Below are 17,726 nucleotides of genomic sequence, written 5' to 3'. Positions count from 1 at the left end.
CCGTTAATGTAACGGGCTTAAACACTAGTAAAATAAATAAAGTTATAGAAATGGCACCCAGTGCATGGTATCAGTGCACCTATGGATGTGGATGGACTTACATCCAGAATGGGGAAACACCTGAGTAAATCAGACCCCTTGTCGTTTAGTTTTGTATGTCTGTCATATGTTAATATAATTTATTTTATTTCTCCATATAGGTTATCAAAAGGAGCTTACTTACATGAGATCTGATGGCTCTTTCAGTGCTTTTGGAAATAGCGATCAATCTGGCAGTACTTGGTAAACAATTATAATCTTGTTAACATCATATAATAATAATTGAACCAATGTTTAGACCAGGGGTCCCCAAAGTCCCTCCTTGAGGGCCAAATCCAGTCAGGTTTTCAGGATTTCCCCAATGAATATGCATTGCAAGCAGTGTATGCACATAGATCTCATGCATATTCATTGGGGAAATCCTGAAAACCCGACTGGATTGCAGCCCTCAAGGAGGGACCCTTGGTTTAGACTGTCATCACCAAAATCATCAAAAAGATGAAGCAGAAATAAACACAAAAATCTATACAATGCTTACAGCTAATAAAATATATGGGGGTAATAATCAAAAAAATAAAACGTCTAAAAAGTGTCCTAAATGGCTACTTGGAAGATCAAAAAGCCTGATCGTCCAAGTACCCATAACCAAAGCTGGTTTTTAGACGTATCTAAAAACAGCTTAGGCCTTTCCCCTGCCTCTAGAGACGCACAGAGAGAAAAGAGGTGTGTTTAGATGAGGGGAAAGGGTGGGCAGTGGGCGGGAGGTGGGCCCAAGCCCTCTTGCCCCGCCTACTCTCCGATTCCCCGCCGATATCGGGGCAAGAGGGAGCCCAAGCCCTCTTGCCCCAAGGTGATCGTGCCCCCCCTCCCCCCCGCTGAGAACGAGCAGGCCAGGAGGGAGCCGAAGCCCTACTGACCCCGGCGACCCCCTCTCCCCCCCGACTCGATCGGCTTAGGCGTTTTTTTGTTTCATTATGGCTGAAAAGTGTAGACGTGGTGTGGGTGTACTTTTAGACGGAGTGGTGTTTGGGCATTTAGGCAGAGGAAGGCCATAATCAAAACAAGGATGTTTGTTTTGGTTATGGACACTTTCCCTGCTTCTGGGTTGAACGTTTAAGGACTTAGGCCAAAAGGATACTTAGACGCTTTTTTTGATTATGCCCCTCTCTCTCTCTCTCTCTCTCTCTCTATATATATATATATATATTTTTTTTTAATGTATATATTTTGTGTTGTCAGAGAAAATAATGAGTACGGTAAATAAACTGTGAGTTAAAAAAATGTGGAGAAAAGGGTCCTTGATATAGCTTTACGGCCTCTTTTACAAAGCCGCGCTAGTGGCTGTGCTGCACTAACGGCCCCGAAGCCCATAGAGATTTAAAGGGCTTCAGGGCTGTTGCCGCGTGGCAGTCACTAGCGTGGCTTTGTAACAGAGGCCGTTAGTTTCTCACAAGCCAAAAAAAAATCACAATAATACATTCATAATTTCAAAATAAGCACCTTAATCTTCAAAAGCACTTTTCTTCAAAGTTCAAAATAATCTGCTTCAACACAAAAATCAAAATGATGACTGAAAGTGTATCATATAACCACCAGTTAAACCATGCAAAAGGGCATAACTACAGCCTGACGTGGCATAGTAAGGGGAGTGTAGTCTGCCTCAGGTGCGGTCTTTAATTTTCCCTGTGTGAGAAGCATTATGAACTTGCTGCCTGCGTCGGTGTTTTGCTTCTCTCTAACATCACTTCTGGGCCCTGCACCTAGGAAATGATGTCAGAGGGATAGATGACATGATGCAGGCAGCAAAATCATAATGCTGCTCATGCAGGGAAAATTTTTCTATGAATATGTCTCAAATTTCTACTTTTGTGACAGTTGTTATTCAAGTTTTAGTCTATTTATCTTCCAGAGCCAGAAAAGATTTTGAATAACTTTAGACCTGTGTGTACTAGTGTTGCCCTATTCACCAATTCAGTGAGTCCTGAGTCTTCTCCAGGTTTCCTAAAGCAGCAGCAGAAGTGATGAACAGGCTGCTCCTGGCCTGCCCACCGGGGCCTTCCCTCTGCCGCGTCACTGATGATGGGGCAGAGGGAAGCCCTGGCAGACAAGCACGCGTGCATCCTGTTTACTGCTGCTGCCTTTTTTGGAGTCCCAAAATGTGAAGTTTCATGGGGGAGGGGGGGGCGGGGGGGGGGGGGATGAGTGTTGGTCAGAAGTGCTGCATATGGGGATAGGAGGGTGGAATGGAATTACCTTTTCCTGTGCAGAATCTCATCATGACGGCCATGTCAGTATCAAATATTGCTGTGTCGTGGTATTGGCAGCAATTCCCACATGCTGACCCAGACCTGCCGCTGACCCAGAAGTCTTTCCGTGGCAGAGGGGAGACTTCCTGGTTAGAGGTAGGCAGCATGTGAGAATCACTACCGATAACGCGACCTGAAGAACCAATCCTTGGAGTACCGGGGGGAGAGGAAGGAAAGTTGGTGGCAGGGAGGAAGGAAATGTTGAAAAGAACTTCCGGAAGAAAAGCTGATGGCACAGGGAGAGGGAAGAGGTAAGAGGAAGTTTCAAGTTTATTTAAAATTTCTTATACTGCCTATTCAAACTTCTAAGCGGTGTACAATACAAAAACAACAACAAGGTACTGATACAAAAAACAGGATTAAAAAATTAACAGTGAGACATCACTAGGGGTTGTTAGTACAACAAATAACTTAAACCTAGGACAAACAAAAACAAAAGGGAAGAGGGAGAGAACTACAATATTCTGAGAAAAAGAGAACAAAAAAGGAACATACAATAGGTAGAGGAACTAAAATGGAAAGTTGGTGGCACAGGGGGAGGGAAGGGGTGAAAGGAACTTCAGGAAAGAAAGCTGATGGCACAGGAGGAGGGAAGGGGTAAGAGGAAGGAAAGTTGGTGGCACAGGGGGAGTGTGAGAGGAATGAAAGATGTTGGAACAGGGGAAGGAGAGGGAGACATGTATGTGAGGAGAGAGGATGAAATTGCATATAATGGGAGGGAGGAAGGGAGAGATGCTGCATGGAGGAGAATAGAGAAGTTTGATCCAGTGCACAAGGCAAGGAAAGTGAGAGAGAGAGATGGTAGACAGTGGGAAAGAAACAGAAATATTGGACATGGCAGTGGAAGGGAAGGTATAGAGGCAAAAAATGAATGGTGAGCACAAGGAAAGAAGAAGACATCAAATGGGCAGGAGACCGTGGTGAGCGAGTTAATAGAAGACAAACAGAAACCATAGCCTGGGACCAACATGATTTGAATAATGAGATGACCAGACAACAAAAGTAGTAAAAATAATTTTATTTTCTATTTTGTGATTGCAATATTTCAGATTTGAAATGTGTATCCTGCCAGAGCTGGTGTTAGCGAGCATGAGCTAGGACCTAATAGAGAGAGGAAAAGTCTTTTATGTTTTGTTTACACCACAGCACTGGCATGGGGATGGAGAGGCCAAAGGGGGGTGGGGTGGGTGAAGAGGCAACAAAACTAAACTGGTTAAAAAAAAATTGCCCGATTGGGCAGGAAAAGTGAATTGAATCGAAAGAAAAAAAATCAATTCAATAGGCCAAATCGAATCGAATCAAAATTTTTTCCCCCTGAATCAGGCAGCACTAGTGTGTACACTCATGTTGTAAAAAAGGATATTTAAGACTTTAAACAAATGTGTGGCGATTTAAAAGACTGTTAGAGGCCTTTTTGGAGAGATGAAATTCCTGTTGATTGAGCCTATAATAGATTGCTGTAGACATATATTTAAAGTATGGAGATGAGTATATGAATTTTGAAAGATGGTACAAGTACTGTATATCGATATTAATTATCCCTCCCCCCTTTTATAAAACCGTAGTACGGATTTTAGCACCGGCTGCGGCAGTAACGACTCCGACGCTTATAGAATTTCTAAGAGCGTTGGAGCTGTTACTGCTTCGTCTGGTGCCTAAAAACCACGCTATGGGCTTTTACTAAGGTGCGCTAGTGGTTTTAGCGCACGCATAGCATGTGCTACAATGCCCCACGCGCTAAACGCTAATGCCTCCAAAGAGCTTGCATTAGTATTTTTCATTTAGTGCGTGGTTTGCGCACTCTAATCTTTTGCGCACGCTAAAAACGCTAACGCATCTTAGTAAAAGGAGCCCTATGGTTTTGTAAAAAAAAAGGAGGGTATGTTTGTAAACTTGTAATCTACTTTGGGATTATAAATATGGTATATAAATAAATAAATGATTTGTTGTGTAATCTCATGGATAAACTTTCTCTTTTTCTCCCAAGGCTGTCTGCTTTTGTGCTTCGATGCTTTCTTCAGGCCCCTCCTTCCGTTTTTATTGACCCGGATGTGATCAGCAGAGTAACGCAGTGGCTTGTACGCTTTCAGGATGCAAGTACTGGTCAGTTCACTGAACCGGGACGAGTGATACACACCGAACTCCAAGGTGGACAGAACGGTCCGGTCACACTTACAGCTTATATAGTGACATCGCTTTTAGAGGATGAGTTTTACAGGGTATGTTTAAAATAGCCACGTCCTCCGATGTGCTTGAGCTAGGCATGGGTAAAAGCGGCTGGAATCCTATCAGTACTCCTTTGCTTTGGACACTTCTTTGGCCTCTGGGTTTAATGTTTATCTATTTGTTAGGAGATATTAATAACCTTTATGAAGAGATTCACCCAAAGGTGATATAGCTTAATAGAAACAAGTTACATTAGCAGTATAACAAAAGTAAAATGACTAAAAGTCAATTTAAAACGCAGCTAAAACAATGAGGTAAACTTGGCGATGAGCAAATTAAATCATAATAATAGCAGTAATATTGATCCACTATTGCTATAGTACAATAATATGTACATATTAAAAAGCACAGTAGAGCTCGGTGTCAGGTCAAAAGCGCGCCGGGACAAAGGCGCACCCAGACAATTGAGCGCAGCGCGCGCCGCCGTGCCCCTCTAAATTACAGTTTTTAGGGGCTCCGACGGGGGTTTTTGTTGGGGAACCCCCCACTTTACTTAATAGAGATCGCGCCACGTTGTGGGGGCGTTGTGGGGGTGTGGGGGGTTCTAACCCCCCACATTTTACTGAAAACTTCACTTTTTCCCTGTTTTTAGGGAAAAAGTTCAGTTTACAGTAAAATGTGGAGGGTTACAACCCCCAAACCCCCCATAACGCCGGCGCGATGTCTATTAAGTAAACTGGGGGGGGTTCCCCAACAAAAACCCCCGTCGGAGCCCCTAAAAACTGTAATTTAGAGCTGCGTGGTGGCGCGCGCTGCGGTTAATTGTCGGCGCGCGCTTTTGTCTTTCGCGCCGTTATCTATGAACCGTAGATCTCTCATATTACAGAAATATGACAAATGTCAGTAGAATATAAATATAATAGACAACAAGGTAGAACATTCACAACTTAATAAGAAGGAACACCTTAATAGGTTGCAGAGGAGATGCAGCTGGGACATGAGAAGCATTTTTGATAGGACGTCTATGTCTAACTTTGTATGTTTCCCGCAAAATGTCCAAAATTGGGCTTCCAGAAGGGTCCATTTTTGAAAATGCTTGACATTCACTTTTTTTTTTTTTTTTTTTGAAAATCATCTCGTTGGACGTCTTGGCCACGGTTCGTCCAACTTCAGGATGTCAAACTTTATTTCCATTTTTGACCACAATACCGTCCAAGTTGAAAACATCCAAATGAAGCCCATTTGGACATGGATGGGGCCAGCTTTCTAATGGACTGGCCACACAGACATGCCAACAGAACATTGGGGCACATTATAACAGTGCCAGAAGTACATCTCACCATAACCCCCTTATGTATGGTGAGCCCTCCAAAACTCCCTTCCAACCTATTATTTATTTATTTTTAAAAATTTCTATTCCACCTATCAACTAGGCAGATTACAAAGTAAACATACATAAAATGAAAAACCTACTAAAAATACAAATTCAACTATAAACATTATAAAATATAGACTCAACAAAAAAATTAATTCAGCAAGTAAAAATGATCCGAGAATAATTACACCAAAGCAATAATTCCTTATTCATAGAAGTCTTTTACAAATAAGTAATAATTTGGGTATTATACCCACTTGTCCACGATCCCAATAGCCCTTATGGCTGCAGGTGGCACATGTAAGGCAATATAGTAGGGTTTTGGTGGGCTCACACTTTCTACCATAAATGTAATGATTAGAGTGGTTTATGGGCCTGGCTCCTCCTCTCTGTGGTTCACTAGCCCACCCACTTAAGACACTTGTGTGATGCTCTATTAGGCTTTCCCTTACCAAGTGCTGCTGTTCTAGAGCCAGCTGTTCTGTTTCATTCAAATTTTGGGGGAGTGGAAGGGGGGTCAGTGACCACTGGGGGAGCGTGTGTGGCTTATTACTTAATCCCTCCAGTGGTCATTTGGTCAGTATGGGTACCCTTTTGGCACTTAGATGCTTCTCAAACAGGTCTAGTTGAAAACGTCTAAATTCTGCCTAGGATGTCCTGGGAAAGGTTTGATTATAGCTGCAGGATGTCCAAGTCTAAACCCACCCATTCCTTGCCCGTGCCACGCTTACCAAAATGCCCATTTCTACTCTGGATGTACAGCGGGTAAGAAGTCCACCTAGACATCCAGAAAATCAGTTTTGAAAATGCCCACTTAGATGTTTTCACTAGCAAGACGTCCAAGTGTCAGTTTATGTGGTCTTTTGGATGTCTATCTTTTTTGAAAATGAGCCCCATAGACAAACAAGATGAGCAAGAAAAAAAACACTGGGATAAATACAAGGGGCAACTGAAAAGTTCTCAACCCAACCAAAAAAGAGAATGATTTGGAGCCATGAAACTTGCAAGTTATTCCACACTTTTCTTGACACTTTTTGTTTTGTTTCATATTATTGGGGCAATTAAGTCCTTCCAGTCCACTTTTCAACTGGGATATTAAACTGTTTGTTGCTGGGGTAGGGGAAGAGGAAAGGAAACCAGTAATGTTCTCTTGCAATAGTCCATGGGTTGTAGGTTCTAAAAACTTTTTATACTCCTAAATTTAGAAGTCTAGTGAAATTCTGAGTATAAATTTAGAAACTCAGCCTTAGTAAATGTTCAAATAGGCCTATTTGGGAACTAAGCTGCACCAAAACGTGGCCTGCACTATGACTAACGTGTGACATTTTCAGTTTCCTCTATTTTCCAATTAGCATATGGCCATTGGCTTGGAATCCCCTTACTGATACCTGTTTTCTAAATTGTAAGGACTCCTGTGCTAACTATACATTAATCAACATGGGCGATGCAAATGTGCTGATCAGCGCTGGGCTTGCCTACTCTCTGCCCCAAATATGCACCCAGCACAAAAGAAAATTATTTTATAGTGCATGGCAAGTGCATGAACTCCAAAAACTACCTCAGGATGCCTGAGCGTGCCTTATTGTAGTGGATTTTAATCCTTTAATTGGCAGATGGTGAAAATGGCTGTTTTATGTAACTTGATGTTGAACGAGAGCATCAGTGCCAAGTAACAGGCATTTGGAGAGGCAGATCTCCCATAAAAGCCACAGAAACACATGTTGCTTCTGACCAACAACGCCAAATAAAGAGTTAATCTGTGGTAAGCATTTGCTAGTACTTACCACAGCTTAGTAAAATGGCCCCTATCACTTCAAGCATGTTCAACTTAACTCTCTACTTTCTTTGATACCCTCAGGAGGCTCTCTTGACCCCAGGGACATCTTCTTCTCTGATTGGTTGTATCTGCAATTTATGAACCCATATACAAAGTACAGTATATCCTGATAGCTAGAGCATGGTTTACAGAGGCTGACACTTCTGCTCTCCAATCCACTGGTGTAGCAGTGGCAAGGGCTGGGTGAATAGCAACAGGATACAGGAAGCAGAAAGAAGAACAATGATAGCTCCTCCCCATAGCACTCCAGTTTCAGTCCTGAACACATTGGCCTATCATTGAATTTCCAGTCTCCCAGCACAGTAGCTCAACCCTCTTTCCAGTGAAAAATGCATTGCATATGGAATATATAACTATGAAAGTTGTACGCCTCTCTAGTTCAAACTCTTTTTTTCCATCTGTTTGTTGTAGAATACCTATGCAAGTCAAGTTACAAAAGCAGTGCAGTTTCTGGAGGAGAAGCTGGCTCAAGGAATTAACAGCAATTACACTCTGTCAGTTGTAGCATATGCTTTATCATTAGCCAACAGCACCCAAGCAGGTCTAGCACTTAACCAGCTGACTGGAAGAGCAGAGACACGTGGTAAAGTTTTTTTTTGTTTCATTTCTTTTCATTAAATAGAATGGCAGAGTTAATATGTACAAGTCTACAGAAATGGGACCAAATATTCTTTATTTAACAAAGACTCAACACTGCTAGTGTTTCGGCCTCCGGCCTGCTTCAGATAGCGGTATGGACAATTTTCTCTATAAAGGAAATCATATGACAGATAATTATAAAGACCCCTGAAGCAGGCCGGAGCAAGGCAGTTGTTTTCTATCCAATAAGGATTTTCTCGGTTACTGCCCCAACTCTCTGGAATTCTTTCCCATTATACCTACAAGAAAAGACCAATTTCGATAAATTTAAAGCAAATTTTAAAACATTCTTATTTAGGGATGCTTATGACCTGCAATCCCCCAATTTCACTCAGATTCCATGAAGAAAGAGAATAACTCCCCCCACACTGATTGGGGAAAGCCTGAAAACCCGACTGGATTCCGGCCCTCGAGGACCGGAGTTGCCAACCCCTGGCCCTAGACAATTATTTTAAAAGGTATATCAAATTTTAATAAAAACTTGAAAAAAAACCCCAACAACCCCCTGTGACCATGCCCAGCAATGTCCATGCAGATGGGTGCTGGGGGAAGGAACGGAAATATTAAGAGGAAAAGAGATGTTGAAGAAGCAAGTTCTCATAGTTGTAGCAAAAAACAAGGGTGTTGATTTTAATAACTATTAATGCGTTTCTTATCCTACTTTCTAAATTTTCTGAACATTTTTATTCCTTCTCCCCCTCTTCTAATTATTATTATTTCTTTTACTTAAGCTGAAACAAAGTTTTGGTCTTCCCCAACTTCTGGGTTATCTAACTATTGGCAGCCAAGCTCCTCAGATATTGAGACGGCTTCCTATGCCCTGCTCTCACACTTCCAACAGAATCGTATCACTGAAGGAATTCCTATCATGAAGTGGCTCAGCCAGCAGAGGAATAACCTTGGAGGTTATTCCACTACCCAGGTTAGAAATGATTCTGATAAATTCACGTGCTGATATTTTAGTTCATATTTCTGTAACTGTACACACTGAGGGACGGGGCATTTTCGAATGATCTTCCAAGTCAGAATTGGGAGATCCTGCTCATAATGTTCCATTCCCCCCCCAAAAAAAAAAATTAAAAAAAATCCATCTCACGGCCATTTTCAAACAGAAAAAGCATTGGAATTTCCTGTTCAAAATACTTGATAAGAAAATTCTTGTGCTGAAAACATCCGAAATGAACAGCCAGTTTTCAAAACAAAATGTCCAAAATATAAATGTTATAGAACAAGGCAGTTTCTCCTGTTTGTTCCATAGAACAGGCACAGACATGTCTGTCTGCATCATTTATATAAAAATCACCACACAGACATCCCTGTGGAAAAGAGGAGTAGCCTAGTGGTCAGTGTAGTGGACTTTATTTGTAAGGAAATAAAATAGTTATGGTGCAAATTACACCTGGGTCTTCTGGTTCAAAGTCCACTGCACTGACCACTAGGATATTCATTACACTTCCTTGTTGCTCTGTTAGGAATGGCCATAATACCTGAGGCTGTGATACAGCCTGGCATCTACTTTCACTTTCACTTCTTAGAGGGGTGGGTCAGTAACCACTGGGAGATGAAGAAAGGGTCACGCTTTTTATCCCTTTAGTGGTCAACTGGTCAATCAGGGTATCTTTTTGTAGCCTGGATGTGACTGAAACAGGTCCAGATAAAACCTTTTTTTTTGCCTTGGACTTTTCTTTCCTTTTCATTATTGCTGAACGATATCTTGCATTTGGATCCTCCCTAGTCCTGCCCAAAACATGCCCTCTTGCTATTTGGGTGAACTGCAAATATCCAAACTTTGCCTTTCGAAAATTACAATTTGAACATTTTGGCCCTGATTCTGCAAAGTGCTCCCGATTGTAGGCAGCTGTAGGTGTCCTACAGCTGTCTAATCAGCCAATCGGAAGGCACTTTTTCTAAAAAAAAAAAATGCTCCCCAGGCAGCCACCTATATTGAAGGTGCCTCCAGGGAGCCTAGAGAGGCCCACAAGCCCGCCTAAGCTAGCCTAAGGCTAGGCAGTAGCTTTAAGCCAACCTAGGCGGCCCTACGGGTCTCCCTAGCAGATCAGGAGACGCTTGCAATATAGGCTAGCAAAATGCTGGCCTACATGGTAAGTAGACACGGACGCTATACCTAATTGCTGCAAGGATCTCCCTGCTGCGATTAGTATAGCTAACACGGCTACAGCTGCCAGTCTCCCTTCCTCAACCCCCCCCCAGACGATCGTGGCAGGAGGGTGCCCAACCCCTTCTGCCGACAAAACCCTCGATCGCCGGCAGTAGGGTGCCTAACTCCTCCTGCTGGACCCCCCCAAAAAAACCCCTAAGATCGCCGGCAGGAGGGTACCAAACCCCTCCTGCCAGACCCCCCAACGGCCCCCTCTCCGAAGATCGCCTGCAGGAGGGTGCCCAACTCCTCATGCTGGACCCAACGGCCCCCCTAAGATCGCCGGCAGAAGGGTACCCAACACCTCCTGCCAGACCCCCTCAATGAAAACCCCCACCCCAGAACCCCTCCTTGGGCTTACCTCCAATTTGGCCTGACGGCAACTTGCACCGTCCAGCCAGCAGGCCCGTCTCCATCCAAATGAGGAGGGCCCGCCCCTCCCCTGCCCAACCCACAGGATCCTAGGGCCTGATTGGTCCAGGTGCCTAAGGCCCCTCCGCTATAGGTAGAGGTGCTGGTGCCCCCACCAAGACGGCGCCCAGGGCAGTCTGCCCCCACCTCCTCCTTACTAAGTCACTGCCCATACTTCTGCCAGCCATAGAGCACATAATTGTTCTATAAATTATGCATGCTAGCAAGAGCCCTACCTATGTCTCACTCATTCTCCTGTGCATGCTTTCTTTGCAAATACATGCTATGTAATTTAAGCAGGTATTTGCAAAGTGCTTAGACAGACTTTTTTTGCCATTAATGTGTGTGTGTATATGTATGTATGTACATACATCATATTCTAAACATTTGCACCTGGTTTTGAGGCTCAAAGGCCCGGATTCTCTAAACGGCACTATTTTACACTGGTAGGCGCCCAAGTTCAGTGAAATACACCGTTTAAATGTCGGAAGTAGCATTGGCCACCATAAAGCACCTACAGAGGTGTGATTTAGGTGCCAGAAATGTAGAAAACCCTGGCTTACATTTCCAGTGCCTATCTTTGCTGGGGGGCAGCTTTAGGTACTGTAAAGCTCCTATGGATAGGGTTACCAGATTTTCCGTCTGGAAAATCCAGACCCCCATAGACCCGCCCCTAGCTCCGCCTCCAATCCTGCCTACCCACAGCTGCCTGTTCTTGTCGGGCAGCGTCGTCATGTCGTATCCGCGCATGTGTGGATGCCCTCCTGCACGAAGGAAAGCTTTTCAAAACCTGGACAAAGTGCTGGGTTTTGAAAAGCTGTCCAGGGAAATCCAGACGTCTGGTAACCCTACCTATGGAGGCCTGATTCAGATCAAAGATAGGCGCCAGAAACGTAGGTTTGGAAAACTCTGGCCTACCTGTGCTGGAGGCGTGATTCTCTAACTGGACCACTGCATGAATGACACGTGACCAGTGGCCACTTTTAAGGCGGTTGACGACAATGGCGCTGACTAGAGAATCTGGACCAAAATGTTTCTGGGTTGAATTTTGTACATATGCGTCATATTGAAAATGCCACTCCTTATCTCTTTCCCGAGTGATCTCACTTTAGCACACATTTAGCAGGATAGTTTATAACACTAAATTACTGATATATTCATCACTTTCCACAGGATACTATAATGGCTCTACAGGCCTTATCCCAGTTTGCAACCCTCTACTCGGTCAGCAATGATAGTATGACTATTTCAGTTACTGGGCCTGGATCAAGTTTGCAAAAAATCTTTCAGATTAATGCTCAGAATCTGTTGGTGCTACAAAAACATCAGGTAAACATTCTTTATACCTTTACAGTTATGTTAGGAAATGTAGGGGGTCCTTTTATTAAGGTGCGCTAACCGATTTAGCGCACGCTAAAGACATCCATTATATGCCTATGGTCATCTTAGCATTTAGCGCAGACTAATCTTTAGCGCGCACTAAATCGGTTAGTGCACCTTAATAAAAGGGCCCCGTATTGCCTTATAATAAACTTTTCCTTTTTTTTTTTGCATTGCAGTTAAATATATTTCAACCCTTCGCTATAACGGTCATGGCAGTGGGAAATGGATTTGCTATTTTTCAGGTACAACAAGATAAATCATGTGTTTTCAGCCTCTCACATACAATCTTATCGTGTTGTATAAGAGACTAGAACATTCTGAATAGTTGAGAGCTTAGATTATGTAAAGCACTCCCAGATGGCACTACTTATGCTTCTTTGATGAATGGACGACCATGAGAAGGAGATACAATTACTGTCCCAGATATAGAAGGATCAATAGCTACACAGATCAGAGGTTAGTTTGGGTTGCAGGGGGGACAGGAAATATATTGAAATTTCAAAACCTTAAAAGTAATTAAGACCCCCCTTTTATAAAGTGGCGTTAGCAAGTGCCATGCAGCAAATGCTCCAACGTCCATTCAGTCCCTATGGCCTTTGGTGAATATATTGCATCGGCCCACGCTATCAGGCTTTGAAAAAGAGGCCCTAAGTTTTCAAGTTTTATTAAGGATGTACTATCCCACCCTATGGAGGCCATCAGGGCGACTTACAATCTAAAAATGTATAGAAATAAAAATTAAATTAAAATTAAAGTTGCTGATGCTCTTTTAACCTAAATAAACAGTTATACTATTTTCTTACAAATGCTAGGAGGATCCACTGAAGGAATCTATATATATATAAAATCGGAGGTATGTATGTGTGTATGTATGTGTGTGTGTATGTGCCGCGATCACGCAAAAACAGCTTGACCGATTTGAACGAAACTTGGCATGCAGATCCCTCACTACCTGGGATGATATGTTCTGGGGATCTCGCGGCCCATCTGCACACGTGGGCGGAGCTACAAACATAAAATCAGATTTCACCCATTCATGTCAATGGAAAAAATGTAAAAAGCTGCCATTCTCACAGTAATTCAAAAACGGTTTGACCGATTTGAATGAAACTTGGTATGCAGATCCCTCACTACCTGGGGTGATATGTTCTGGGGGTCTCGCGGCCCTCCTGCACACGTGGGCGGAGCTACAAACAGAAAATCAGATTTCACCCATTCATGTCAATGGAAAATATGTAAAAAGCTGCCATTCTCACATTAATTCAAAAACGGCTGCTCCAGGAGGTGAAACTAAAATTGTTGTTTATAATCACGTTTTGCGTTAGTTGTATTGTATTCATTTTGTCAAATATTTCACATTATAATTTGAATATTGTACTTTTTATTAAGCTTTAAAAAATACTTTCATTCACCACTATAAAGTATCTTTATTTGAATCCATTTACAGTGTTATTGCTATAATTAAATACCCGTGCAACGCCGGGGCATCAGCTAGTATGTCTATAACAAGTTCACTACCTGTTATATATGATGATATTATAAAAATTGCTGCTGCTGGGTCAGACCAGTGGTCCATTGTGCCCAGCAGTCCGCTCCCGGGGCGGCCCTTAGCTGAAAGACCAGTGCTAACTTTGTCTTGAATCTCTGAAGGGTGTTTTCCCCTATAACAGCCTCCGGAAGAGCGTCCCAGTTTTCCACCACTCTCTGGGTGAAGAAAAACTTCTTTACATTTGTACGGAATCTATCCCCTTTCAACTTTAGAGAGTGCCCTCTCGTTCTCCCTACCTTGGAGAGGGTGAACAACCTGTCTTTATCTGCTAAGTCTATTCCCTTCAGTATTTTGAATGTTTCCATCATGTCCCCTCTCAGTCTCCTCTTTTCAAGGGAGAAGAGGCCCAGTTCTCTAATCTCTCACTGTACGACAGGGAGAAGAGGCCCAGTTCTCTAATCTCTCACTGTACGACAACTCCTCCAGCCCCTTAACAATTTTAGTCGCTCTTCTCTGGACCCTTTCAAGTAGGACGGCTTCATTGACTTGATGACCAGTACTCCCAAGTCTCTTTCCTGGGGGGTCTCCGCACTGGACATTCTGTATTCGTGTATAAGATTTTTTGTTACTGACCTGCATCACCTTGCACTTATCCACGTTAAACTTCATTTGCCATGTCACAGCCCATTTCTCGAGCGTGTTTATGTCACGTTGCAGGTCTTCGCAGTCCTTACGCATCTTCACTACTCTGTGTTCTGGTTCTCTTTGTGAATATAATGGTGACATGTTTTCTAATAAAAAAAAACCTCTCAAAATTAAAACCAAATTAAATGTAGGAATAGTCAGAAAAGGAATGTTCTATGTTCTGTTGTTCTATGCTGAGACTGCAGCTTGAGTATTGCTTGCAATCAAGTGGTGTAGTAAGGCGGGGCGAAGGGGATGGCCCATACCGAGCACAGTCTTCCTCAGGGTGCCAGCCCCCCTCCGTCTCTCGGCCCCCCCCCCCCACTCCTCCCCCTGCCACACCCCTTCCCTTTCCCCCAAACCTTTTTAACTCCAGTGTGAACAGCCTACATTGGCTTTGGCGCTCTCTCTGATGTCACCTCCGGGACTCACACCTAGGAAATGACAACAGAGAGCACCAAAGCTGATGCTGGCAGCAAGTTGGTGGCTGCTTTCACCAAAGTTAAAAAAGTACGGGAAAGGGGGTGGGGAAGAGGGCGGGAGAGGGGCACCACCACCCCAGGTGCCCCTCACCCTCGCTACGCCACTGCTTACAATGCTGGTCACATCAAAAAAGACTAAAGAAACTGGAGTAGGTATAGAGAAGGGTAACCTAAATAATATAGGGGATGAAATGATTCCCGTATGTAGAAAAGGTAAGAGGTTAGGACTAGAGGTCTACACGGGAAGAGGATCACAGGAATCTCAAGGGTCCCGCGGGGTTCCTGCGGGAATCCCCCCTAACCCACGGGACTGCCACGGGGACCCCCCTGTGGCCCACGGGACTCCCACAGAGACCCCCCTCTAGCCAACAGGACTCCCACAGGGATGGAAGGCTTTGGAAGCAGGGTTTGTCCAAATAATATAATGGACACGTCAGCCTTAGTAAAAGAGGGGGTTTATAAGTTAATTACCTGAACAGAAAACAAAAAAAGGGTTCCACCAAAGAGATTCCACAAGGAAAACAGCAGCACAAACACAAAAGAAACTGTGGAATTGATGATCCTGTCAGAAGTAATTGCTGCTTTTTATGGGGACGGGTGGGGATGGAGGTAATTCCTTGCAGGGATGAGTGGGGACAGAGAGGATCCTGACGGGGATGGGTGGGATTTCTGTCCCCGTGCAACTCTCTAGTTAGGACTTCAGCTCAGAGAAGATGATTGAGGGGAGATAAGATAGAGATCCTTAAAATCATCAGTGGAATTGAAATTGTAAATGCAAATTGGTTGTTCATGCTTTCCAAAAGAGTACAGAGGCAAGCCATCAAGTTTCTTACTATTACATTTAAAACAAGTTGGAGAAAATATTTTTCACAATGCACAATCAAGCTCTGGAATTCATTAACGGCAGATATGGCAAAAACAGTCTAGCTAGGTTTAAAAAAAAAAAAAAAGATTGGGCAAGTTCCTGGAGAAAAAGTCCACAAATCATCATTAAGGTAGACTTGGGGAAATCCACTGGGTCTGATATTTAGCTGGTAGCAGTGATTGTTTTGCTCACCATCAACAGAGTTATTCCCAGATATTCAAAGTTGGGACCTGTGCAGGCTTTGGCTTTGAATAGCTGGTTATTTTTAAGCTGGCTAACACATAGCCACTTAAGTTGATATTCAGCACTTAACCAACCATGATCTACTGCATAAAATAGGACAGAGTTTTATGAGGTCCCATTTAGATACTAAGCCTGGCCACTTAAGGGTTGACTCTGCCCCTGGAATGCCCCCAACATAGCCAACTTTGAGTTAGGCGCTAACCGTGAATTTCAGCGGCATTTAGCCGATTAAGGGGGGATTCAATAAAGCACATTAGCACGTTAGACACCCATAGGAATATAATAGGCATCTTTAGAGGATAGCGCAAGCTAACACACAAAACACTCTTTATAGAATCCTCCCCCAAGTGCTGCTGAAAATTAGTGATTAACCCCAATTAGCTAAATCGCTTTAAGTATCAGCCCCACTGTTTTCGTTTTATGTTTTGGGGTATCTTGCTGGGTAATTGTGAAGTGTGAACTTAACTGTGCACTGTAGAGGGAGAGTGTGGCGCAGTAGTTAAAGCTACAGCCTCAGCACCCTAAGGTTGTGGGTTCAAACCCTACACTGCACCTTGTGACCCTGGGCAAGTCACTTAACTTCCCTCCCCTCACTACCCCAGTCACATTAGATAGATTATCAGCCCACTGGGACAGGCAGGGAAAAATGCCTGAGTACCTGAATAAAATTCACATAAACTATTCTGAGCTCCCCCTGGGAGAACAGTATAGAAAATTGGATAAATACATTAATTGATTGCTCATTGTGGGAAACAGTATATTGAGCTGGATGGACCTATGTTCTTAAAGCCATATGTCACTGGAATCTAGTAATAATAACATGGCCCAGTTAGTGTTGGGTTAAGACAGGGGTATCCAATGTCGGTCCTCGAGGGCCGCAATCCAGTCGGGTTTTCAGGATTTCCCCAATGAATATGCATTGAAAGCAGTGCATGCACATAGATCTCATGCATATTCATTGGGGAAATCCTGAAAACCCGACTGGATTGCGGCCCTCGAGGACCGACATTGGACACCCCTGGGTTAAGACATTGAACATGATTATAATCAACCTGCTCCAACCTAAATTTAGGAGCCATAAAGAAACAAATTAGCAACAGTTCGCAATGTGAAAGAAAGCTAAAATGTGTGCTTCAGCTTTCCAGCTCAATATAGAAACATAGAAAATGACGGCAGAAAAGGGCTGTGTTTTTAACGTCAGAGCTGTGTTTTGCAATAAAGCATCTTCAGGGGCTATGGCTGGATGGGGCTGAGCTAACAGATTACTGTTCAGTGAAAACCGTTCATCAGTGGATTCAGCAAAGTGGCATGTGGTGAATATAGCTCATCAGTCTTATCAGGAAGAGAAACAGCAATTTGAACAACAACTGTAAAACATGTATTGTGTTTATGAACTGGTATTTGTAAAGGGAGAATGTGAAAGGGGTGTGGGGTGGGGTTGATACGTGTGCAGTAATGTGAAGTGTTTGTAACATCAAATTTGATTCAAATAATATTTTATGAATGATTAAACAAATTGAAAATAAAAATATGTGCATGTAATAGCTTCTTTTATATTAAGATAATGAATATACATGAGAGAGATTTGCAAACAATGGCAGTGGTAGGCATGCAAATTTCCTTCATGCATATTAAGCATATCCTGAAAA

At 43.2% G+C, this 17,726-nt stretch overlaps 1 protein-coding gene across 1 annotated transcript in view; it reads left to right on the top strand.

Annotated features, from left to right (window-relative positions):
• The window catches only part of LOC117357576 (CD109 antigen-like), a 167,441-nt gene that overhangs the window by 136,828 nt on the left and 12,887 nt on the right, over window positions 1-17,726 (top strand). The window contains exons 24-29 of the mRNA XM_033938377.1: window positions 201-282; window positions 4,333-4,564; window positions 8,135-8,306; window positions 9,094-9,284; window positions 12,105-12,260; window positions 12,491-12,556. Coding sequence (XP_033794268.1) covers window positions 201-282; window positions 4,333-4,564; window positions 8,135-8,306; window positions 9,094-9,284; window positions 12,105-12,260; window positions 12,491-12,556 — 899 coding nt within the window. The remainder of the gene's footprint in view (window positions 1-200; window positions 283-4,332; window positions 4,565-8,134; window positions 8,307-9,093; window positions 9,285-12,104; window positions 12,261-12,490; window positions 12,557-17,726) is intronic.

This window comes from Geotrypetes seraphini, chromosome 3 (assembly GCF_902459505.1).
Source record: "Geotrypetes seraphini chromosome 3, aGeoSer1.1, whole genome shotgun sequence".
Lineage (NCBI taxonomy): Eukaryota > Metazoa > Chordata > Amphibia > Gymnophiona > Dermophiidae > Geotrypetes > Geotrypetes seraphini.
Note: the sequence above shows the minus strand (reverse complement) of the source record. Positions and strands in the feature narration are given on the sequence as shown.